Below are 27,495 nucleotides of genomic sequence, written 5' to 3'. Positions count from 1 at the left end.
CGTACGTTGCCTCACTGGTAGGATAATGTGTATTCTCCACAGATAGGCGGCAGGGACCCAGTCTCAGCTGTCCCCTTTTAATGGCCCAGCCGGATGCCAAAAAGAGGGGGATGGCGATCGGTCATGTGAATTCATGGCACGTTCCTTCCTGACAACACCTCGTCCCGTGTCTCATCTCCCTCCAAGACCAGTGGCTGCCACTTTGCGCTCCTTCCGCATCCTGATTGATTGACAGGCGTGGAATGGCGGACAAGTGATTATGAAGCCGATCTGTGTGTTAGTGTAGGAAGAGGTAGGAGGGTGATTGACAGCTTTGTGGTGGTGTGAAACAGCCACAAGACAAACTTTCCACATACACACACACACACACACACACACAGCAGCCTCGAGTCATTTTGACCAGCAGCTGGTGACTGAAACCCTGGGCCTAAAGCGGACTGTTCTTCTCCCGAGGCGTCTTCACACCCATTCACTTTCATCAACACTCGCTCATGGACAGATTATTAATATCATAGTGCTTGTTTCCTCCCCTCGGTCATCAGGGAACCTTGTCAGAGGTTATACCGGCTAGCAGTGAGTCGGCGGTATATATGGCTCACTCTATAATTGACGGTGCATTTCACATCAACAAACGAGTACAATATGTTTTCTCAATAAAATGACTATTGGTTTCATTTCAGCAGAGTAACATATCTGCTAGTTGCCAAGCTTTAAACACCATCTGGATTATACAGGGGAAAGGATGTTTTCTTTCCCAGTGAACTTGTCAGATGTAATTCAAGCTGTATATTCCAACCCCCTAATCCTAAAACTGTGCCTAAACACAACCCCTACAGAAAACTTTCTGCATTTGTAGATTTCCAAAAACATCACTTAAGCCCTATTCGGACAGGTCTAGTTTAACATGGAGAGGTGTGGTAAAGTTATTATTACGAGCTTCCCAGTGATTTTAGTCCCGTCCGAATGCGCAATCTCAGGAATCATTACGGACAGATTACGGAAACTTTCACCTTCTGTAAAAAGGTCCGGAAAAATTACCTCAGGTAATACTAATCCCGTCCGAATGGACCCGTTGTAAATATGTACGTAAATATTATGTAATTTCCTGTTTAAAAGTAGTTTTCCGCATTTTTTTGTTTGTTTGGAGGCGCTTGAAAAAGCATTCAGTTGCGATCTAGGTGGTGGAACAAGTCTGTGGCAAAACTGAAGTGTTACAGACTATGTACATATTACAGACTACCTGTGGTAAACTTACTTTACTTCATCTACCCTTGTAAAAATAATCCCGTCCAAATAGGGCCTTAGTATGATAAGCTGTTTTCCTCATGTCGCCTCAAGGACAAGGATTTCAGATATTGCCATCTTTGTGGAGACATTTTCCCCCATAACGTAGGTTTTACCAGCACCACACACTGGTTTCCATGTTTTATGGGGACTTTCCATAGACATGATGGTTTTTATACTGTATTAACTGTATATTCCAATAACAGAAAACTTTCTGCATTTTTACATTGCGTATAAATCATGCTAAGTGATGGTTTTTTGAATGTTTTATTCATGGGGACTAAACAAAAAAAGTCAGGTATCCATAAATCTTGTCAGAAATACATTCTGGTGGCCCACTTTAAAAGTTAACATGACAGACTTGCTCTGTTCCTAAATCTGTTGAGCTGCTCGCGGTCTATAGCATTTACTCTGAGAGAACTGACTCATGACTGACTCGCAGTGCTTCAGGCAGAACATCAGCGTGTTAAATAACCATTCTTACGCCAATCGCACCGGAGACTGTATTGATTCCAAATTAACCCGATGTTAGCGTTTGGCAACACAATATTTCCCCCCGTCATTTTATAAGATACATGTAATTTGTCCCAAAGAAGATGGATTCTAAGAGCTACTTACCTTTTGGAGAAGTCGTTACATTGATGCAGTAGCTTATGATTTATACAATACTTTACGATGTGTTGTCACTCTGTAGACCTTTGGCACTATACTTTGAATGACTGTAATGACCACTAAAGCAGATAACACTCGCCTAGAAAATCAGTTGTTCTCATTTGAGAAATGTCTTTTTACATTTCATCAGAATTAATGCAAGCACAAATCAAGAGAATTTCTGCTCATACCTGGTTTCTTGATTTTGTTTTTATATTTATACATTAACACAAAATCTGGCAACCCCAGGCTTATAGGTATGCAAGATAATAAAAATATCAAATGAATGCAAGATCATGGAAATATAAAAAAAAATGATAAATAATCAGCGGGCCAATATCGCAGACGATTATGCATAATTTATTGAGAGAGAAATCGTGATCAAGATTAATATACAATCGATACTATAATGTTTAACACTTTATTTCAATGGTCCACTTTAGACAGTCTACTAAGTATTAGTAATTTGGCAACTACATGTCAACTAACTCTCATTAGAGTATTAGTAGATTGTCTGATTAATATCTGATAACACTTTATTTTGATGCTCATCAACAGACAATATACTGACTATAAGTAATTACATGTCAACTTATTCTACTAACCCGAACCTTCAACAGTCTGCTAATACTCTAATGAGAGTTAGATGACATGTCCAAAGTGGACTATTGAAATAAAGTGTAACCCTTTAATGTTTCTAATTCACATTCTTGACTGATTTACGTATGCCTCAATATACGATAAAGTTTTGTTTGAGAATTAGGGAATTAGTACCATTTTCTAGTAAGTATTTTGAGCCTAAGCTGTCGTGCATGAACGTAACAGAGTAACAAAACTCACAAACTTGTGCAATTAATATTCATATTTGTAAATTAAAATTAAATTTTTTTTATTTGCACACATAGACATAATCCAAACACTGTTATCAATTTGAAGTCGCAGATGAATATTACACATATTTGCTGTACAACCACGAGTCTGACCTCACAACCTCTTAAATCTTGCAGTACAACTTAGCAATCTAAGCACCTTGACTTTTGATACTACTGTATTCCTGTTGCAACACTGACTTATGCACTTGTAAATGCAGGTGTGTGAAAGAGCAGAACCGGGGCTGGGAGTGGGAATGAAGCCGTTTTATAGGTCGATGCCTGACCAATGAAATTTGTAGCACTATAATATTTATTGAGCGAGTTCTAAAATTCAAATCTATAATCTCTTGGGTTTTGCTACTTTTTTTACCTTCATAGTTATGGGTGTTTGTCCTCAATTCTTGGTCTTATTGCGGTCAGTCTGTAATCTTCAGCCATGCTGATTTATTCCCCTGCAAACATACAAATAGGCTCGTGTGAAGTTGCAGTATTATTAGGGCAAAGCCATCTTTAGCCACAACCTTGCGGCAGACAATCAGAGACAAAAGCTGGAAAATGACAGGTTTGGCTATGATTTATTTGACAGGATAGCAATTTCTGAAGCCCCCTCAGGCATGATTTCCATACCAGCCCAGTCTGGGAGGTGTTGTGATTGCTTCTCAATCATCCAAGGCAAACACTAATTAGATTTTATTTTGGTCTGTGGAATGAGAGGTCTCCGGTGTGGAGGGCTGTGTGTTGGTGTGGCAGAAAGCTGAAGGCTATCGGACACTTTCTCTTTCTCACTCTCTGTGATTGGTCGTTGAGTTGAATATGCACCACGAATCTTGACACTTGAAGTTTTAACCTTCTTTCAAGGCTCGATTAATTATCACTGGAGAGCCTCAGGTGTTCTGCTGATGGCCGATTGACCCGTGTGCGTGTGTGTGTGTGTGTTTCCAGACAGATGCTGCCCTGATGTATGACGCGGTACATGTGGTGGCCGTGGCCGTCCAGCAGTCTCCTCAAATCACCGTCAGTTCACTCCAGTGTAACCGCCACAAGCCCTGGCGCTTCGGCAACCGCTTCATGGCGCTCATCAAAGAGGTACTGCACATCACACTGCTCATCTAAACAGTGTTACAGTGTAATTACACAAATAAGTACTATCAATATTAATAGAAATATGAATTAATGACATGTACTTAACATAAGGAGACATTAAATTGACCAAACGAGACAGTAAAGACTTTTAGATTGTTAAAAAATAATTGGTTACACTTTATTTTAAGGTGTCAGTGTTACAGTGTAATTATATATTTAAGTACTGAGTATTAATAATTAACTACATGTACTTACTATGGGGTTTGGGTAGGATTAGGTTTTGGTTGAGGGTTAATAGCATGTAATTATGCATAATTTACTGTTATTACTACCGTATGTAACAAGGATACTGTAAAATAAAGTGTTACCAAATAATCACATTTTTAGTTGATGAACTTTCTATTCATCAACGTTTTCAACATTGGTAATTATAAGAAATTCTTCTTGGGCATCCACGCAGCATCAGGGCTCTACATAGCGACCATTTTAGTTGCATTTAGGACTGAAAATTAATGAATGCACTGTGAAAAAAAAATCAGCCACACCGATGCGAGTGACCCGATCAATACTCATGGATGGTAATATAATACACCCGTGACAATAACCAAAACTCCCAAACTGCATCTAAACTGTGCAACAGTTGTTCTGCACTGCGATCCGCTGGTTTTCATGCCTTCAGTCAACTGAGCGAGTGTGACAAAGTTGTGTAATGGACTACACTTCAGAGATTGAACATTGGAATTATGTTTGTGAAATACTGTAGGTTTACATGAGCTGCTGTTGTTTCTTTACTGATAAATTAACTGAAAATATTACATTTGGATTATCGGAAGCGAGATATTAAGGGGTTTCGGGGAAAAATGACACCAAAATAATACAAATGCCCCATAATTGTGTTCTTGTTTTTAATAGTTATAACATAGTTTATCAATATCACATGGGCAAGACTGTCAGAACTATATTAAAGTGATATTGATTTTATTCAACTCTTCAATAAACAATTTACATTTTTGATACACTTTTGTCTGCTTTTTGCACTCTGCCAATGAAATTAGTTCCAAACAAAGTCACCATTGCGCAACAGTAGTGTTTCATTACTGAATAAATCAGCATTTTTTAATGAATCGAGTGAGTCATTTATTCAGTGACTCATTCATAAACACAGTCACTTGCTTCTCTCCTGAATGAATCAGCCGTTTATCACTAATCGATTGAACGAATGATTCAATGACTAACTCATTTAGACAGTGACTTGTCGCCACCTACTGACATTTTTTTTGTTTCATGTTTAAAAGTATCATTTATTTTTTCCCATTTCCATTGCATATTTGAAACATAAATCTCACAACATTGTTTATGCAATTGTAATTGCAGTGTAAATGTACTCATGTCACCTCTCAGCTGCATTACTGCATTCTGTGTAAGTAAATCTTAAGGCCACTTCAGACAGATGCAGCTTTTCTGCCTCTTCTGCAGTGCTAAAATGGATTATGTTGACACTGATTTAATTTGATTGGTAACAGCCTGATCATGTCTTATTCTAATTGAACTTAGTGTTTAAATAACTTTTTTAAAACAAATGTATGCATTTAAATTCAAGAATTTGTCATAAAAAATGACGAATACATTTAATAAGGTTAGGAAAAAAATAACTTATAAAGGTAAAAAAAAAAAAAGCCCCCGCATTTATTAGAAACGATAATAGTAACAAAAGTAAAAAAACAACAACACAAGAACTCTGAATCAAATTAAAACACAAGGAGAAACAGAGGACATCCACACGTAACACGAAAGGACAAAAACCAACTAGGAACAGGAGAAACACAGGTATATATAGGCAGCCACAAATGAATAAACAAGACACAGCAGAAAAACTACAATTAGAATACACAGGGAACAGGAACTGAATCATTTCAAAATAAAAGACGTGACCCAAAAACACTGAAAATATCATGACAAAAATATATTTGAATAAAAGGTGCTCCTCTTTTTTGTCTGTGCTGCGGTTTAAGTGCCTGGCTGGTGAAAATTCAGCATTGATCACAGGAATAAATAGCATTTTAAGATATATTAAAATAGAAAACAGGTATTTTTAATTGTTTCACAATATATATTTTCTGTATTTTTGATCAAATAAATGCAGAATGCTTGGTGAGCAGAAGAGACTTCTTTCAAAAACATCTCACCGACTCCAAACGTTTGAACGGTAGTGTGTACATGCAACATATGAAGTGTGTCCAACCCAATCTCACGGCAATTCGTACACATTTTACGAGGTGGCTGTGTAGATTTGAAAATCATTCTTCCCACATTTTTGTTGAATCACGGAAGCTACACCAGATATTTTTGCCAAGATATTTCTATTTATTATGTTATACATGTTATTTACAGTTATATGTTATACAGTAATATGGGGCTGCAGTGGCTCAGTGGTTCATTAATTCAGTAATTACCATTTACATGTCAGACAGAGAGAAACACAGGCATTTAAAAATGATGGCTATAGGTGAGGAGGTCTTCATTCTAGATTTCTCTGTTCCCCATTTCTCTATCCTCTCACCCTATCATGCCAGCTGTAAATGGTTTCTCCTTCCTTACTCCATCATCTCGATGTTTCTCCTTCCTCTCACCCCATCATCATGCCTTTATGTTTCTCTGCGGTGGTACAGTAAGATTGAGCTCATATACATCACAGAGAGACTTTCAGCTTCCTTGTAAGGTAGAAAAACATATTGTATACCTAATGGATACACATGGTACAATCCACTATCCACATTAAGAAACTATTTCTTCAGTGTATACATTAGTGGTATACAAATGGTACATTTGCATCAGTTGAAACTTTCGTTCTCCTTGCAAAGAGCATGCCAACTGTACGAATATGAAGTATTACCATCATTGGAACATCTCTGCTAAGCAAACATTGCATACCTATAAGCAAAACAAAACAACATTGACAGTAAAGTTTTAGTCTTCTTCAGGCTAATTTGTACAAATGCACACAACCTCACTCGTACTAATTTGTATGACTTTTGCGAAATTGTACATATTTTTAGAGTTACCCAATTCGTATGAATTCAAACAAATAACCTACCCCTGACCCCGTCCCTAAACCTAACCGTCATTGGGGTTTAGATGAATCATACAAATTCATATGAGGGAGGTCGTACAAATTCGTGTTAAACAGCCACTTTTTACTCACTCGTACGAATTGGTCGTGAGCTAGCGTTGGAAGTGTCACAACGAGTGCTGTGTTGCAGAGGTGCACCAGTCGACCATAATCTGACATAGTTTAGAGATCCAGGCACCACAAAATGCTGAAAATGCTTTCATCTTCACAGCGTTTCTGAATATATTCCTGGTCATAATGTTTTCGCCATTGTTCATTATTGCAGCCATGATCAATAGAAAATGAGCTTTGAATTAAACTTTCAGCAAGTGCTAATGATGTTAATTGCACCAGACAAATTACTTTTATGAATAAAGTGGTTTATCTATAATAAACCTAATTTGCAAGGTGACGTGCTTGCCTTTTGTATTGAAATACCATGTGAAAGTGCAGCAGTTTGTGTGTGTGTGTGTGTGTGTGTGCGTTTGCTTGTTTCTGACCTGGAATACCACTCCGTGAGAGCACTGCCGAGCTGAAGACAGCAAATTTATCTTAATCTCTGGAAATGATTCTTCTCCGTGCTATTTTCAGGAAAACTAGGACGGCTAATCTGAACTCTCCTGTCATTCTGCTGCCTATATTTAGACAGACTAAAAACCCTTCTTTTATTTGCTGTGCATGATATCTTAACCACTCGGCTAACCGAGGGAGATATAAATACATAAAAGCAAGGTGGTCTGCTCTTCGTAAGCCAGTGACTCAGATCTGTGCTTGTGATGACCCCGCTCCAGACCCCTGCCCTCCTCTGGATCTTCTTTGTCTAGACTACAAGAGCCCGGGGCTGCGGAAAGACTGGTGAAGCTGTGCCGAGGTTTTTGTTGGAAATGATAATTAGAGGGCTGCTTAGTCTGACGACATTTCACCGTCTTTTGAAAATGCCAAAGCACTAATCAAGATGGATACCTGGTACTGACCTAAAAATAGAAACATCGTTTACAGTATATGCTCTGTGGGGACTAAAAACTTTCTGATGCATTGCAGCAGTGAATCACGCACATACAAGAACACAAATCCATACTGCAACTGCACTAGCAGACCGTAGACTTCTCATTGTACCATTGTATGGTATCTGTTTGTTTGTTTTATGACCGTGAATAGCAGAAATCACACTAATCTGACCTGTAATTTGCAATCTAATAGCAATTTAGGCTGTCTTTTAGATGGTCGTCCCTGTGAAAAAAGAATTGATGCAAATAAACATGAATGTGTGAATTGCATCCAACGCTTGTAGGTGTTTCTTTTTGATCCTCGGGGAAATCAACTTTTTCAAAAGTTTAAACATATATATATATAAAACATATCAAAGTGTGAACTGTACATTCTGATAAATAATGAATATTCACTGTTTAGTCAGAAAGGAAGAATTCATTGGATGTCGCAGGTTGGCTACAATGAATATTTTTCTTTAACCTCCAGGCCCACTGGGACGGCTTGACCGGACGGATAAATTTCAACAGGACCAACGGCCTGAGGACAGATTTCGATCTGGATGTGATCAGCCTAAGGGAAGATGGACTCGAGAAGGTGCTGAATTCCTCTGGTTTCATATGTCCTTAGTCATGTACTTGCTGTCCTTCATAAGGACAAATGTGTGTACACCTGAAATACACACACTTACCCAGCCACTTAATGACAGGCAATACAAATCCTCCTCCCCACACACACACACATATACGCAGAGCCTCTAACCTCCCAGTTCTCTTCCACATGTGTCTGCACCTTCATGAATAATTTATCCCATTAATAATAAGGCCCTCAGTAGCCCTTTAGCCTTATGAAGTCTGAATTAAACAGGTGATTTGCAATTACAAGCTACAGGCTGTGTGTTTTCTGAAGTACTTTGTTTTTTGATGGTTGAACGTGTGTGAACGACTGCACTTTGTCATCTTGTTTTGAGTTGTCAGTTCTCAAGAGGGTCCTCTGAAGTAAATGAGACTGGTTTGAGAAGGGAGGAATGGGATTGCAGTCCTTTGGTCCGCTGAAGCAATTCTCATTTACTCACTCTCTTTTTTCCATCTCTCCATTTTGCTCTCTTGTGCATGATGACATGGTCTTCACATCACCTAAGCCTCTGTACAGATAATGTCCCAATGATTAAAGAACCCAGACAATATTCACTAAAACGTCTCTTTAAGAACTGTAACCCTGGGTCCCTGAGAAAGGAATGAGACGCTGCGTCTGAATGTTGACGTTATGTGAATTGTGAACGCTTCTGTGTGACTGCATATGATGCACATGTGAAATCTCTCCAAACTCACTGGTGAAACATAGTCCCATGACAGATGACAGCTGTAAAGGACTACCGGACCAAACATCTTCAGCTTCTTATAGGCTAAAGTAAGTCACTCCGAGGCATGCAGGAAGTATGGCAAAGCAACGCAGCATCTTGTTCCCTCTCATGCTGCGTTCACACCAAACACGAATAGAGCGTTAAATTCGCACCTATCGCGTCTAGTTGGATGCTTGAACATTTTAAATCCATTCGCGTGTCCAAAGCGAAAAGGATGCGCGTAAAAAGAAAGCGTTTGAAGCTAAATTGACCCGCGTCCGAGACAAAATCCGCTTCTTGTGGAAGGGGCTAGGCGGTTGTCTGTTTGCAAGATGGCTGATCAGCATTCATTGAGAGAGTTACCGCTCTGCATTTGCTCTGGAGAGCAGACCAGCGGCGTAGGGATCATCGTCGCCGTACTTGGGTCCACCAGACTCTCCGGAGGGGTACCCAGTTTGGCGATTTCACCATTTGCTCCAGGAGCTGCGTCTGGATGATGGCCGCTTTCAGTGGTACTTCTGCCTGTCCCGCGCCTGTTGTCCCGCATTGGAGCGAGGATCACCCTCACCCACCTAATCTATAATTTATTTTTGTTTGGATGATACATGGAGCCAGCCTCCAAAAGTATTCGCCTCATATGCGCAAACTGGATAAGCGAATGAGGCAAATTCGCATCCACTGCGCTAAACACCTCATTGGCACCGCAGGACCTCCAGACGCGCGTAAACGCATCTTTACATTGACTTAACATGGAAATCACTTGCGCCAGACGCTCTATTCGCATTTGGTGTGAACGCAGCATCAGGGAACCAGTTTTACAGTTGTAACGGAGACTCAACGCTTCTTCTGAATGCTGGGAACGTCCACACCCACTACGCCATACTGAACAAATGCCTGCCCAAAAGTTGTGAATTGTAACGAGCACAAAACTCGAGTCTCAAGCACTTGAGAGCCTGTGGTAGATTCCATATCCAGGCTATATAACCTGATGAAGGGGTATGGAGAGGACCAGCCAAATCACAAACATCTTGAAAGGAAACCGCTGATAACAATGCCTTAGAGGAATCCATACTCCTAGTAGAATGGCCTCTGATGAATTAGGACAAAGGAAGACTACGCACCTCTTGAGCCACACAAACTGCTTCAACGATCTATTTGCTTATGCATTGCCCTAAGAGAAAAGCAATCCTGAAGGAACTGCAGCACTGAACAAACCGGGCAGTTAAATGGGTCAAAATAAAGAGTGTTTCCTCTTTAAGGCACATAGTTTCCTTGTGGAGAGAGCTCTAGAGTTAAAAATGGTCTCAACAACTTTAGTTGAGAGACCAGAGTATAAGTGTTGATCCCCCTCAGCATCTAAACCCTCTCTAGAACTACTGGGAGAAGAGCAATCAGGGGAAAAGTGTACAGGCACAGCCTTGTCCACGCCTGAAGCATGGCATCCAGCCCCAACGGAACTGGATGTATGAGGGAGAAAAGAGCGGACAGTGCGTTGTTTGCATACAGTCCACTTCTGCCTGGCCGAACTCCCTCTAATCAACAGTTTCTGCATGGAGTCTCCATTCTCCGGGCCGGATGTCTGCCTCCTGATTCAGGTGCTCAGGGATGTAGACAGCCCTCACAGAGAGCATCTTTCCCTGGGCCCTGAGGAGTATCTGGTGCATAGAGATCACGACCGCAGACCCCTCAAGTGATTTATGAATGAGAGTACCGATGTGTTGTAGGACAAGAGGAAGTATCTCAGAGCTAGAAATGCAATCCTGTTATTACCAAGCAATGTGTGTCCCATAAAGGATTGTGACCTCTCCACAGACGTTGAGTTGAGCGGCTATCTAGGACCGGACCCTGGCCGATGAGGGAAGCATCAGTCGTTAGCATCTTGTGACGACAGGAGGCCCCAACACAGGAACCTTGGCCAAAAACCAAGGCTTCTTCCATATCACTAGGGTACGACAACTTCTGCGCATAACCCTGATGATGTTAAACCTCTTGGTCTTGAGTCATTACTGCAATGGTCTCATGTTTAGAAGGTCCAAAAGAATTACATTGGACACGACTGCCATGAGTCCCAACAGTCTCTGAAACAGTGACGGCTTAGCCTAGTCTGATCTTGCCTATGGCTCAGAGAATCGACTTGATACGAGCAGGAGACAGATGTGCCTGCATCGTAGTCGAGTCCTATATCACTTCTAGAAAAGTGGCTCTCTGTAATGGACAGAGCACATTCTTGTTTGAGTGTAAACAAGAGTTTAAAGTTTAAACCCCAAGCAGTTTGAGTTTAAACCCCAAGCACCTCAAGTGCCCAGACTGAGCTAGAACAAATCAGTCGTAAATCTAATTGTTTCCCTGGAATCGCAAAAGACAATTGCTGCATTCATGCACTCTGCGAAAGAGCGAGATGACAAGACTAGGCCGAATGAAAGAACCTGATGTTGGTAAGCTTTGCCCCCGAAAGCAAACCTGAAGAACTTCCTGTGTTGAGAAAGGATGGATGGAGAAAGTAAGCATCTTCTATTGTAGAAAACCAGTTGCCAGACTTGATTTGGAACACAATGAGTTTCAGCGTTAACATCTTGAACCCGTAAGTCCAGAGGGTACGGTTCTCAGGCATTCTCAACCCTGGTCCTCGAGGGCCACTGACCTGCAGAGTTTAGCTCTAACCCTAAATCAAACACACCTGAGTCAGCTAATTAAGCCTTTCAGGAATACTGGAAAGCTACAGGCAGGTGAGTTTGATCAAGGTTGGACCTAAACTCTGCAGGACAGTGGCCCTTGAGGACCAGGGTTGAGAAGCCTTGGTTTAGATGATGGCAAGTGCTTAAGAAGAACCTGAAGAACTTCCTGTGTTGAGAAAGGATTGAGAAAGTAAGCATCTTCTATTGTAACAAACCAGTTGCCAGACTTGATTTGGAATACAGTGAGTTTCAGCGTTAACATCTTGAACCCGTAAGTCCAGAGGGTACGGTTTAGATAATGACAAGTGCTTCAGATGCAGTCGCACAAAAGCATTCCCATTGGGTCAATATTCTGTCTCAGCACTGAGCTCCCTCGAAAGGGATGGCTCTACAAGAAAACTTGTTGGATGTTGGAACGTGCTCTTTATTATGCTATTGAGGAATTAATTCTCTTATTTTGTATCATGTCATAGATTTATGAAAATATAGTTTTGTTTTTTTGCAGATTGGGACATGGGATCATGCAAGTGGTTTGAACATGACGGAGAACCAGAAAGGAAAAGCAGCCAATGTGACTGACTCTCTCGCCAACAGATCGCTGGTGGTGTCCACTATTCTGGTAAATAAAATCTAAATAACATATTTTATTGGTTCGTATTTCTTCTAGTTTGCATGCATACTGTTTTCAGTGACAGTGAAAATAAATATAGATATCAGTTTCTTAATCAGTATTTTTGTCTAATTTTACCTTTAAAAATCTAAATAACCATAAAATAATATAAACTTGTTTTCAGAGTATATTTTGCCAAATAGTGTTTTCTTTTTCTTTTAAGCATATATGTAACAAAATGTAATTAAGTTTATGTTTAAAATAAAGTAAAATAAAATTAACTTTAGTGAAACGGGTCCCGTATTTGCAGCATTGTACTGTAGTGTAGATTGCACTATTCACTGCTGTGTTCCTGTTTTTCACGTGTTGTTGTTGTTTGATTTACCTCATACATTTTATTTGAGACAAATTGTGTGGAATAGCATTTTAAATTCTCCTAAACTGACACTATGCCACTGACACTAACAGTAGACCCTGAAAACTCTCGCTAAAATATATCATATTATATTGTATTGCTCCTTCACCTTCTTTTCTCACACTTCTCTGATAGTTGAAGCTAAAGGCAGCTCACTCATGTCAGATTGCACTAGCGTGGTCCCTGAGTGACGAAGCACTCGAGGTTTGTGGTTTGAGGCTGTTCAACCATTTCGGTCTCTCACCACCAATCAGAATAGTAGCTTTGTTCCTGTCATCTGTTCAGATGCCGTGCCTATTGATGAAATAAACTAAGAAAACTCTTTTATACAGACAATTGTGTAAGTGAACTACTCTTTGAAGTATCCCACTGTTCCCTTTTAAGTATCATTTATAGGTTAGGTGTTTTTCAAGTGTGCTATTTGTACGCTTCTTTTAAACTACAAATGATAGATTATACTTCCAGTCTACTTTTTATGTACGTAATGGAGACAAAATACTTTACAAAATTATACTTCTGTATTCTTAGCTTATACGTAATCTTTTTATTGAGATACACTTATTAAGAATTCTACTACAAGTATACAGAAGAGTATAAGTATATTTGGCTTTCTTTTACTTAAACTTTTGATCAGACTTCAGAAAAGTATAGTTATTCTAAGGCTTGTGCTCTTTTGATAGAGTAGTCTATTAAATAGTTTAAAAATACTAAAAAACGATATATGCTTAAAATAAAGTGAAAGTATTTTTCAAGAAAGTGTACTGATATCAGTGCACTAGTAGTATACTTGTATGTGTACTATTCTAATAGTTTTTAGTTTTTAAAAGTGTACTTTTAAATGTACTTTAAGTAGTAAATTTTGAATTTGCCAGTAGTTTATATCTAAGTTTTATCTTTCTTTTTCATAGAACTGCAACTGTACTAGTGAACTTATAGTTATATTGTTAGTTTGCTAGTCATATACTTCTAACCCATTTTTTGATTACAAACGTACACTCTAAAGAATACTCTCAGTAAACTACTATTTTAATATTTATTTTATACAGCAAGTATACTTGTAAGATTTCTTTAAGCAAACTACTTTTACCTTCACTTTTTTATATATTATTTTTGCACTTTAAGTATCCACTGAACAAAATTGAACAAAAATAAAACAAATTACCCCCACCCCCCATCCGAATTGTAAATGTGTTCAAATGTGTGATGCCCGTGTTAGCTTATTTAACTCATTTTGCTTTAGCAGAGGGAAATAGAAATATTAAAATAAATAAAAATATTGTTTTATGGTCCTACATTTCTAATATTAAAATTTAAATAATAATGATACAATTTATAATGATATGTTAAGTTATTGACAAGTTATTGATAAGTTATTGACTTTTTGGGTATTTTTATCGAACACATACTCCAAATTGGGTGGCACTGTGGCTCAGCACTACCGGTATATGGATAGATTTGTCATGGGTTTCCTTTGGGTGACAAATTCATTCCTTAGTGGCAAATGAGCTATAAAGTGTATATGGATATTATAGCACAGATCATTTGCTTTTGGGATAATTTGTTGTGGAATGTTTCAATTAATTTTAAAGATCTCTGCCTTTTGATTGCATAATTTGGCATTTTGGCACATCTGAGCACAGACTGATCCTTTTCAATCTCTATAGTGGGACCTTTTTCTGAAGAGAAACATCTGAGAAACAGCTGTTAGCTATCTGTGTTATTGTCCATTAAATCTTATTGCTGCTAGGAGTTGCGCTATTGATTTCTGCGGGTTTGTAGAAGAAATTGGTAAACCTTTTGTCATTAAGTGACTAATTGAATGCATTTATATTGGTACAACACTTTGTTTTTAAGCATAATCATTTCACATCAATTACTTTATTCCAACTGGCTTATTTGAAATGGACATAGAAGTAGTGCAGTATTTTAAATATTTCTGAAGTGTTTTTTTAAAGCCTAATTTTTTTTTATTTTCACAAATAACAGATTTCCATTGGGACCCTATTATGAACCTGCATGTGTACGTGAATGGTGTATTTTGCTCGTCATTGTGAGGTGTGTGTGTGTGTGGAATGTTCAGGAATTCCTACAGTGAACAAATAGTGTTATTTTACGTTTTAGGATAAATGTGCCGCGTAAAGTGTGAGTACCAAGCAGCATCTCCAGGTGCACCCTTGAAACCAGACCAAAAAAGATTTGTGCACCCCTGTTTATAGCTCCGAACATCACTGTGTGACTATGAGGAATGATCACCTCAAAATGTAGATGCTGGTGTGAAAGAATACATCTAAATGAAATGCATGCACGACACGTCTCTCGCTATTGCTCACGTGCCCGTGACGTTTGCACACGTACCACAGGTTTCCGACCCCGGGTTTACACCAGAGCCTGATGTGTTGTGTCAAACAATGTCACGAACTTGCGTTAAAATTGCCTTTTGATTGAACAGATGAAAACAAAATGACAACATAGAGGTTAACGGGTTTAATGTCACAGGAAACAGTCAGTCAATTGACATTTGTGGCATTTCAGAATTTCCACATCTTCATTTGTTGTCCCTTTGATCATGCAGAACGACAGTATTCTGAGTCAGAAAATGAAAAGAAAAATGTATTCACTGCTCTATGCCTCTCAATCCCCTCACCGTTGCATCACTCAGTGTTTCTGATGATGGACCTGCTGTCGAACGGTTTCAAATATTGAACATATTTACAGATTTCAAATTAGAACGTATCCACAAATTCCCCCACCTTGAAAAAGTTTGTTAGTTAGCTATAAAAAGAGGAGCGTTATTTACTGTTAATTTTATATGTATGTTTAAATATTTTTTTTATGAAGACAAGTGATGTACCAAATCAGATGCTTCTCTCTAGTTTACAGCATTAGCTTGGGAGAGTTTTGTTCTTCTCCGTAAGAAAACCAAACTATCGGTATCGGCATATACTCTGAATAATTGGTTATCGTATCGGTGGAGAAATGTAGTATCGGTGCATCTCTAATCATTATGTCAGATGGTTTAACTTACATGTGCATTAGGACTCCAAGATCCTCCCTCCCACAGCAAGTTTACTTTTGTCAATACACGGAATAAATTCAAGGCAAAAGGTCAAGTTCATTAAACTGAGTATAGTGTGAGTTTTTATTCTCTCTCAGTGACCGATCAGAATGCATTAAATGCTACAAATGCTAGTTGTGTGAGTCAGGCGGCCAAGGATCAAAGCTGTCATGAATGAAAGGAGAGAAAGTGTGAGAGGAGACTGCTGGGAGGGGTGAATGCTGAGCGCTGAATGTCAGTCCTTACATGAAAGTTTAATGCCCTCAGGTTTGCCTCTGAAGCCGTCATTGTGCTGCTGCAGAAAGGAAATTGTTATTAATAGGCTGTGAGCAAACATGCTGCAAGTTTGCGCTTACATTTCTAAAAAAAAAAAAGTAATGAAAGATGAGTTGAGAGAAACTTCCATTGACTGTACAGGAGTGACAGAAATTAATATTTGCCCTCTTCAAATTATTTAAGGGGCGTTTTTTTTTATTGTTTAAGGACAATTTTTCCAACCTTATTAAATGAATGTGTCATATTTTGTCTTTATAATTCTTCACTTTTAATAAATAAATCCAAATAAAATGAGACACCATATGGCTGAAATCAGATCAAATGAAATCCGTAGCAGCATCTGCATCTGAAGTGCATTTAGATACAGTATCTGCACAAGCTGTTGAATGCAGCTCGGAGGTGGGATGAATGCATTCACAATTGCATAATTAATGTTATGAGATAATATCACATTTTGACTATAGAAACTACAACTATATCAAGAATATATCAACTAAAACTGACATCAGGTGGCAGCAAGTCATATGTGTACAGTAAGTCATCGGCTTATTCATTCAGCCAATTCATTCAAAACGTCTGATTTGTCCAGGAATGAAGAAAGTGACTGTCTTTCTGAATGGGTCATTGAATCATTTACTCAACCAATTTGTTCAAAAGCGGAGATTCGTTTAGTAACGAAACACCGTGTAGTGAATTTTGGTGGTATTTTTACAACAAATTTTTGACCCTGCTATATCTATTCACTGACTTTGCATGATATCATTCTTAATGGTGCCTTGTTTTAATATTAGTTAAAATCAGTGTTTTATTTATTTATTTATTTGTGTATACATTTTTTTGTAAGCTACATTTCCTAGTGCTTACACACACCTTGCCTGAGTAACCTGACAAACGTTGGCTTTGTAATCTTGTTTCCTGGCAGATATTGGTTGCTAGTTTCGTATGCAGGACACATCAGGTGATGAATAGTTTACTCGCATGTCACAATACAGTTCGGTTTTGTCTTATTTTCTCATCTTCCAGGATGTTTTGTTCTCTAAATCAGTGATTAATAGCTGAATGATTTCAGTGTTTCAATGTTAACCAGCAGTCTAGTGGTGTTGAGTTCGGGACGCAGCAGCACAGTGTCTCCTATAGCTTTACAATTGGATTCAGTTGCCCCTTCACCTCCAGATATTACTCTATCTGGATGTGCACTGCTACACAGCGTATTGGACAATTAATAACACTGTGGTTTATAAAAAAAAAAAAAGTTTGATTGAGCCAGTATCATTGTTTCCAGGAGTCAAAATATTCCAGTTTTTAATTAGATGGCAAGTAATGGAAGGTGACTTAGCCTTTAGGTGTAGTTTCTCTCCCATCTGCTGAATGGATTTAATTAGACTTCATTCTCTCAATTGCTCTTTTATGAGTTTAGATGCAATATTTGCTGTTCCGGGGGAGGTTGTAGTATAAATTGTCTTAGGCAGTTTAGATGCTTCTTAGTCAGTAACATTGCATTTACATTTATGCTTTTAGCAAACACTATTATCCAAAGTGACTTATAGTATACAATAGAGGAATATTATCAGTTCATCAAATAGCCGACAATACTCATAGTATAAACAATTCCAGGTTTATTAGAAAGCTAGATTCGGACTAAACGTTGTCCTTGTCTCAGATTTTCTACTCGGGGAGCATTCAAATAAAGAGTTTGCAGATATTAAGCAGACAGTCTACTAATACTCCAATGAGAGTTAGCTGACATGTAGTTGCAAAGTTACTTTTACTTAGTAGAATGTCTAAAGTGGACTAATGAAATACAGTGTTACCCACAAACTATTAATCTATTTGTTGATCTTTTAAAAACATTCAATGGGTAAATCTCACAAAACTTAAGAACATTTGTGGGTTATTTTGCAGTTCAAAATCAAAATAAAGAAAATATTGTGTAAAATATTGATTTTTAATTGTTTTATATTCATAACATATGAGTGTCGTCAGTGTAGCGGCTGTTGTCCGGGACTTTTGATGGCATAGTGCACTCATTAGGCCTGGGGTAGTGGAGTCCTACCCTTAAAAATGTGCTGTTGCCCTTTGTGGGCCGTAATGTTTGAATTATTCTATTATTATCACATAAAAATGTTGCAGTGCAAAACATCTTAATGGTCTTCAAATGGCTTTCCAAATGGGCAAAAGATAATATCTTTTTTCTTTTTTTTGTGTATGTGTGTGTGTGTGCAGAATGATGCATACTCCTGAGAGGTTTTGCGAGAGTTACCCAAAATGTATTCAATATGTAATAGTTCTCAAGAAGAAACAAAATGTCTTTTAACAAACTTCTGAAGTCACTCCAGTGTTTTAGGAGTGCAGAAGTCTTCAAATTCGTATTGTTGATCAAGGGTGGTTTGTAATGCAGAAATAGCAGGTTGTCGGCAACATTAATCAAAGACCTCTGGCACTTCTGAAAACGTAATGCATCTCCTGCTATTTTTCCATGAAATGTTTCACGAGTACTTCAAAGCATTCTGGAGCATTTTCAGATATTAAGATGCACCTTTCTCAGATTTGTGGGAAGCTGTCCTACCCATCAGCCACTGCAGCTTTCTGACCTTGAATCCTCTGCTTTCTGTTTGGCGTAAACATGCGTACACACACACACACACACACAGACGAGCTTTTATATGCTCTCTCGCTTTCTGTCTTTCATCACAAATTGACATTTCCATTGGAAGGAAAGAATAGAGAACAAGTAACAGAAAAATACATAAATGACAATGCTAAAGGATGCATTTTAAGATTGATCAAAAATAATTGTCAAATCACTGAAGCTAATTAAAAACCCATTTGCAAGCAAAATGTCACTCTTCTGAGCGATACGTTGGCTGTGTAGACTGGTAGATCTCGCAGATGTTTGAGTTCGGCACTATAAATGAAACCCAGCTGAATGTAAAACCAAACACAAACAAAAGCCAAATGGAAAAGAAAGCCGCAGTGCTCAGTGAGTGTTCAGCTTCAGCGATAAGTCAAAGCGTTACGTGTGTTTAAAAAGCTCAGACAGTTATTAAATATTACCGCTCACTGTGAGCAACCCTCTCCAACTTCATCAGTTTCCATGGAAATACACACATGTACAAACAATGCTCCAGCACAAAGAGCTCAACGGGGTGATTTGACACGGCTTTCGGCCAATGAAAATCTGACCTGAGCGCTACAGGCCTGGAGGAGCGTGCGGTCAGTGCTCATAAACTAAAGGTAGCTCTGACTGAGCTCGAAGCAACACAGGTTCCCAGTCCACTAACATCTCAGAGCTCTAATGTAAAAGCTCTTATTGGCTCTGTGTTGATTTAGAGCTCATGCACCATGAACGGTGGAGCGACTGAATTTACTGAAGCAGAATTCATGACCTGACTCATGAAATCATGATTTTACATTACACAAAAGACATTGTGACTGGTGCATTCCCATAGAAAACTCTCCGTAATGATGCTAAGCGGTGGCTAAGGGGTTTCACCGTGTTGCTAAGGGTGTTTGATAAGGCATTGATATGCAGTTACTAAGGTGTTCTGAGTGGTTGCTAGGGCATTGCTGTGCAGGATGTTCTGAGTTCTTGTTATTGCTGAGGTGTTCTGGGCGGCTCCATTTCTAAAAGAGCCCACCCCTAATCTCTGTGATATTCTGCTCTTTAGATATGGATTAAGTCCTTCCTTCATTGTACATCTAAGTTGTACCAGCTGATAAATGAATGCTGCATAGTGTGAGGTACCATTCATGTCTGTAGCGCAAACGTGTGCTATTGTGAATCTGCTTTGAAAACATTTCTATTATATAAATCCCTGTTAAAATAAAGGTGTTTGACTTAAACCTGTTACAGGTTTGTTTATTGATTAATCCTAAGTATGAGAAACAATAATAGAGATGCTTGCCTTATTAAACACCACTAATTTACACTATGATGAAAGCATTAATGACAACAGGTGTGCAGTGACAAAATTTAATGCGATAGCAAAGCAAAGTTTTTTTGTCATCTTGTAGGTCAACTATTTAAAAACACTGCTATGATATAAGCATTTGGGTGTCTGAACCTACACTCTAAAAAATGCTGGGTTGTTTTAACCCAAATTTGGGTCAAATATGGACAGACCCAAACGTTGGATCAAAAATGCAATTTAAAAATGTAACCCAATGGCTGGGTTTGTCCATATTTGACCCACAATTGGGTTAAAACAACCCAACATTTTTTAGAGTGTAGCGTTCCAGATATACTACATGGACAAAACTATTGGGACACCTGACCATTACGCCAACAGGGACTTTAATGACATGGAGTTAGTCCCCCTTTTGTTGCTATAACAACTAACACTCTTCTGGGAAGGCTTTCCACAAGATTTCGGAGAGTACAGCATTTGTGATGTCAGGCACTGATGTTGGATAACAAGGCCTGGCTCGTAATCTCCGTATCAATTCACCCCATTTAGTTTGGTCAGTTGAAGTCAGGGCTCAGTGCGGGACAGTCCAGTTTTTCCACACCAAACTCATCCAACCATGTCTTTACGGACCTTGCTTTATGCACTGGGTCACAGTCATGCTGCAATAGAGACGGGTCTTAGAGACCACCAAACCTAGACTCGACCATTGGATAGCCAGACAGAGAAGCGTGATTCATCCCTCCCCTTTCTCTGCTCCAGAGTCCAGTGGCGGCGTACTTTACAGCACTCCATCCAACGCTTGGCATTGTACTTGATGATGTGAGGCTTGAATGCAGAATCTTCGCCATGAAAACTCATTCCATGATGCTCCCGCCGCACAGTTTTTGTGCTGATATTAATGGAAGTTTCTCCAGCTATGGAATCAGCAGTGTTGGCAATTTGGCATCAATACCACTTACAGTTGACCGTGAAATATCTAGCAGGGATGAAATCTTGCAAACTGAAAAGATGGCATCCTATCACAATATCACGCTTGAATTCACTGAGCTCTTCAGAACGACCCACATTTTTGTAAATGCAGACTTTAATGGGTGCTTGGTTTTTATTGGCAATGGGTCTGATTGAAACACCTGAATTAAATTATTAAGAAGTGTGTCCCAATACTTTAGTCTAGATCTGAATAACAGCAGGTCATATTTTTGCTACATGGAAGATGTGAAATTAATTGCTTACAAAACAAAAATGGTTCAATAGGGAGGTCATTACAAATGTTATTGTTAGCGTAATTCAAGTAAAACTTTAAACTGAATACATGATTTTAAAGAATGTTTAAGTATTTGATGTCTAATCAAACCTAATGCTTTAAGGTGCAGTCATATTTACCATTGCTCTTTGAATTTTTGCAGACAAAATCATTTCAGTCCATGCACACTGTGAAAAAGCAGGAAAAAACTTTGTTTCGAGACTTTTTTGAGTACTCAACTATTAAAGTTGATCTGTGCTTTCATCAAACATAATATATCAAGTTTTATGAATTAAACAATTATGATGTCTTTTATTTGTGGATCCAAAGCCATAAGCTTGCATTTTTAGTTAAGCTTAACACTACATTTGTTACAGTGATGATACACTTTCAGAGTTTGTCTGACTTGAATATCACCAAACTGTAAAGGTTAGTTATGTCTATACAACGAAGCAACTATAGGAGTAATTCTACAATATAGGGTACATTTCATGTCCATTGATGATAATTATATTTTGTTCCAATTTTCCCCAGAAATATCATGTTTTTTATCCATTAACTGAAAGCACATTATAATCTCACACTGATATTTGTGTTTCAGTTTGCTTGAAATCATTTCAATTTCAGCCTTTGAAGTTTCTTTTTTTTAAGTGAGTCGGTCTCGAGTTCAAAATAATGAATCTAAACATTTTGAAGTAAACATTATCAGTAGTTAATCTACTTCTAAAATCCTAAACACAATCTAAATCCTTCACTGCTTTAAAGCGGGTAATATCTGCATTATCAGATGGCTTTTATATTTGATGAAAGTGAGTGATATCTCTATGTTAAATGAGCTGTTTTGCATTAAAGCATGAGAGTGACGGACATGCTTTTTCATTTGACTCTCGGTGCGGTTCGATCTTTCTGCGACTTGATGCCCTCGGTCTGGACAAGCCTTAAGGTTTTCAATGCTCAGAGAATTTATGCAAAAATTAAAAAACTAAAAGCGAAACTAGTTTGTACATATACATGATGCTTTGATGCATGAGAAGAAGTGTTGTTTCTATGCCGGGCTCCTGCTGTGAACAGGCTGGCTCTCATTGGTTCATTAGGACTGTGAATATGCAGGCGGTGAGCAGCGTGGGGGCGGGCAAGCGCTTCTCTCTCTCTCTCTCTCTCTCTCTCTCTCTCTCTCTCTCTCTCTCTCTCTCTCTCTCTCTCTCTCTCTCTCTCTCTCTCTCTCTCTCTCTCTCTCTCTCTCCTCTCCCTCTCCCTCTCCCTCTCCCTCTCCCTCTCCCTCTCTCTCTCCCTCTCTCTCTCTCTCTCTCTCTCTCTCTCTCTCTCTCCTCTCTCTCTCTCTCTCTCTCTCTCTCTCTCTCTCTCTCTCTCTCTGTCTCTCTCGAAGCTCCCCTGGCATGACAAATCTTCCTGAATCTCGCTGGTATAGAGGGATCTGTTCACACCAGCTTCCTGTTGTCTAAACCAGATATCTGCATTATTATTGCCAAGATCAGCTGTCTCATAAACTGATGATGTTGCTCATGCATCACACTAGTTAACACAATGTTAAAGAGGTTGATCAAATAAAAATGAAAATTGTCATAGTTTAGGCTTCTCACCCTCGTGTTGTTCCAAATCTGCATTATATATTTTCATAAATAATTGTAACCACAGTTAAAATGCATGATAACATTTGCAGATTCCTTGTTACTGCTGAAATTGGTTGTTTTTTAAATACAATATATAATAAAAGTATTATAATGCATTATAACTGTGTAATTTTTCATGAGACCATAATGCATTTCAAGGCATAATTAAGGCATTACAATATTGTTATAAGGCATTGTATAAAAAAAGACTTTAAGTAAAGTGTTATCACATTTCTTTGTTCTGTCAAAAGATATTTGAAGAACGTTGGTGTCCAAACATGACTTTCATTGTGTAGATAAAAACTGTAAACATTTTCTTAAAATATGAATCAAATATAATTGTGAAAATACATTTTTTGCAAATGTGTTTGCAATTTGTATATTATATTATATTATATTATATTATATTATATTATATTATATTATATTATATTATATTATATTGAGGTGCATGACATCTTGAGGTGATTCCTCACTCTCTGTGACTGTGCAAGCCTATCAGACGTATATCAGAGATGTTTCAGAGCACGATGTGTTTTGTCTCCACAGGAAGAGCCTTACGTGATGTTCAAGAAGTCGGATAAGCCGCTGTACGGGAACGATCGCTTCGAGGGCTTCTGCATCGACCTGCTGCGCGAGCTGGCTGCTATCCTGGGCTTCACCTACGAGCTGCGGCTGGTGGAGGACGGCAAGTACGGAGCGCAGGAGGAAAGCACGGGCCAGTGGAACGGCATGGTCCGAGAGCTGATGGACCACGTGAGTCAGACTGCACTGTTTGATTGCACTCCGCTCGGCTCTTCTCCCACACATCTTCCCGTACAACCCTGCTGGTTGAGCAAAACTGGCCCCCTTTCAAACTTATAAATGTGAATACCGGTATATAGACTTGGCCACCCGCAAAGATGTTGAATTGGAATTTAAATCATGAATAACTTGAATTTAGAGAATGACAATAAACAGATTTATAACAATAATAATCATTCATTTTGATTAATCATCCACACGTAGAATCCACACGCGTCTCTTCTGCTCACCAAGGCTGCATTTATTCGAACAAAAATGTAAAACATTAATTTTAAAAAACTATTTTAATATATGAAATTTTCCTGTGATCAAAGCTGAATTTTCAGCATCATTACTCCAGTCTTCAGTGTCACATGATCCTTCAGAAATCAGTATAATATGATCATTTGATGCTCAAGAAAGATTTCTGATCTGATCTGATGTTGAAAACTTTTTTTTGTGGGATACATGATACTTTTTTTTTTCATCATTCGTTGATGAATAGAAAGTTCTATAAACGGCATTTGCAATAGAAATCTTCAGTAACACTACTGCCACTTTTGATGCATTTAATGTGCCCTCACTGAATGAGAAAAAGTATGAATTTCTGTAATGGTGCGTTCACACCGGACGCGAATAGCGCGTCAGGCGCGAGTGATTCCAATGTTAAGTCAATGCAAAGACGCGTTACGCGCGTAAAACGCGTGTAACGCGTCTTTGCATTGACTTAACATTGAAATCACTCGCGCCTGACGCGCTATTCGCGTCCGGTGTGAACGCACCATAAGACAAACACACTCTCTCTTATCCCAAACTTTTCTATAGGGTGCTCTTGAATGACCCCGTATGTTTTGTGTATGCTGACACGTTTTATCATGTTAATTCTTACAGATTTTTTTTTTCTTCAAAACTGCACAGAAGTTCTATAAATTCCTTTGAATTCCATTCCATCTTAATTCTACTTAAACTCAAATTTGAATTAAAATTCTACTTCCTGTTCGTTGCCTCTATTCAATTTCAATTACATTATTAAGAAATCGGACTTAATTCTTAATTAAATTCAGGCAATCCTGACACACTTCCACCCTGCTGCAGAAGGGACGTGTCAAGATTATACAATAAAATGAGATGCTTTCAGTGTAGAGAGGAAACAGATATGAAAATAAGATTAACAGTGTGTGTGTGTGTGTGTGTGGGTGCGCAGCAGATGGCATGAAGATGCGATAAAATAAAACTCAAGCACATACTGCCGAGAGGACACAAAGTGAAAAATCTGGCATTAGTTTTCCCCCTATAGAGCTTATTAAGCACACACACACTTGTACAAACACACACATACACTGCCCTTCGATATCCTCATTAGACTCCTCTAAGACTACGATAGGAATAAACACATTTCTGAGAAAGGAGCATTTTCTCCCCGCACAGTGTTCAATAGCAGTATCCGTTGCTCCAGCCGATATCTCAGACATCTCTCTTAGTCACTGCTCCTCAATTGGCCACGGTCGGATCGTCTGGTGTGAAAGTGTGTGTGTGTGTGTGTTGTCGTAACATTCCCCGGCAAACCCCCCCACAAGACGAGAGCAGGACAGACTGTAATTGGCCTTGACAAGCTTTCAGAGCAGTCTGGAGTTTGCAGTTTGCCAGTACATTGATGTGCTAGAGATAAAAATATCTTGTCAAAGGACTTTAGAAGAAGAAGAAAAAAAGAAGGTAGCGAGACAACATCTGCTCACTTCTGGCATTAATTTGCCCCCTCTGGGAATAATTATAGACAATCCAATAATTCTAGACAGAAGCCTTTATTTTGAGTGAAATTATACCAATTCTACCAGTAAAAGCAGTGAAATTGAACTAAATGTCAGTTTTAGCGTGTCAGCGTTCAGACAGCAGGCCCTCCATCAGTTCTGGAGGAGGAATAACGCCTTCACCGTGTCAAACCCCATGTTTCTTTGAAGAATTATCGCATCGAAATTGTACTGGGTATAATCTCACATTCACAATCACACTGCAGTCAAACTATAAAACCTCAGCACTGGGCTTGGACATGTGTCATTTAAATACGTTTGATGGCTCGAGACTATTATGCAGGATTTTAAAGAGTGCAGAACAGGATACTTTGAAGACACTTTGTCTATTGATAACTTTCTTTTTTTATTTGGAGTTTAATAGATGCTCACCTCTGAAGATAAGATTTCACATTATATGAATGAATGATAAATCTGGGATCAGTGTAAAATAACATCACAGCTAAAGCAAAATACTCAAGTTATAAGTTTCATTGTATAAACCACATTTTAAACTGTATATACATGTGCAATGTAGAAATTAATATATTTTTAATCAGCAAGGACACATTAAAGGGATAGTTCACCCAAAAATTATGTCATTAATTATCCTCATGTCGTCCTCATCTTCAGAACACAAATGAAGATATTTTTATGAAATCTGTGGTATTTCTGTCCCTCCATTGACAGTCTACACAACTACCACTTTCAATTGTCAAAATATTAATCTCCAACGTGCGTTCATGAGAGCATCACAACGCATGCGTGTTGTGTTGACATGAGAGCCGACGTTGCATGAACACGGGCTGGAGATTAATATTTTGTAATTAAAGCACTCGCATCACTTCATAAAATGAGGTTAAACCACTGGAGTCACATTGATTACTTTACTGATGTACTTACTACCTTTCCGTGGCTTGAAAGCGGTAGTTGCACAGACTGTCAATTGAGGAACAGAAAGCTCCAAGATTTCATAAAAAAATATCTTCATTTGTGTTCCGAAGATGAGCAAAAGTCATACAGGTTTGGAACGACATGAGGGAGAGTAATTAATGACATAATTTTCATTTTTGGGTGAACTAATCCTTTAAATAGATCAAAAGTGACAGTTAAGACATTTGTAATGTTACTAAAGATTTCTGTTTAAAATAAATGCTGTTCTTTTGAAGGCTTTTTTCACCAAACAATCCTGATGTATCACCATTTCCACACAATTCTGAATCAACACAACTGTTTTCAACACTGATAACAATCATAAATGTTTCTTGTGCAGCAAATCATCATATTAGAAAGATTTCTGAAGGATCATGTGACAATGAAGGCTGGAGTAATGATGCTGAAAATTCAGCTTTGCCATAACAGAAATCAATTAAATTTTGAAATAGATTACAATAGAAAACAGTTATTTAAACTTGTAATAATATTTCACAATATTAATGTTGTTATTGTATTCAAATAATGCAGCTTTGGCGAGCATAATAGATTTAGTTAAAACACATTAAAAAAACAAATCTCAGCAACCCCCAACATTTGAATGGTAGTGCTTATGAATACACCTCTGCGAAGCTACATTGTTGCTTTGAAAACCATAATCAAGATGTTATGGCATTTTACACTGGACATGAGTGAAGCATCAAATCTGAATATCTCCCATTATAACAGAACAGACTATATAGTGCTTGGTTTTTTAAATTGTGCTGTGAATATAAACAGTACGGCAGCATCTCTACCAGTTGACACATCTCAACCCTCACATTGTATATACAGTCTTACTCCTTATTGAT

The 27,495-nt window shown here is 38.4% G+C and overlaps 1 protein-coding gene across 1 annotated transcript in view; it reads left to right on the top strand.

Annotated features, from left to right (window-relative positions):
- The window catches only part of grik2 (glutamate receptor, ionotropic, kainate 2), a 212,972-nt gene that overhangs the window by 133,411 nt on the left and 52,066 nt on the right, over nt 1-27,495 (top strand). The window contains exons 7-10 of the mRNA XM_079625427.1: nt 3,750-3,893; nt 8,476-8,583; nt 12,509-12,622; nt 23,691-23,897. Of these exons, the coding sequence (XP_079481553.1) occupies nt 3,750-3,893; nt 8,476-8,583; nt 12,509-12,622; nt 23,691-23,897 (573 nt within the window). The remainder of the gene's footprint in view (nt 1-3,749; nt 3,894-8,475; nt 8,584-12,508; nt 12,623-23,690; nt 23,898-27,495) is intronic.

Source organism: Phoxinus phoxinus (assembly GCF_949152265.1).
Source record: "Phoxinus phoxinus genome assembly, chromosome: 10".
In the NCBI taxonomy this organism is placed as follows: Eukaryota; Metazoa; Chordata; class Actinopteri; order Cypriniformes; family Leuciscidae; genus Phoxinus; species Phoxinus phoxinus.
Note: the sequence above shows the minus strand (reverse complement) of the source record. Positions and strands in the feature narration are given on the sequence as shown.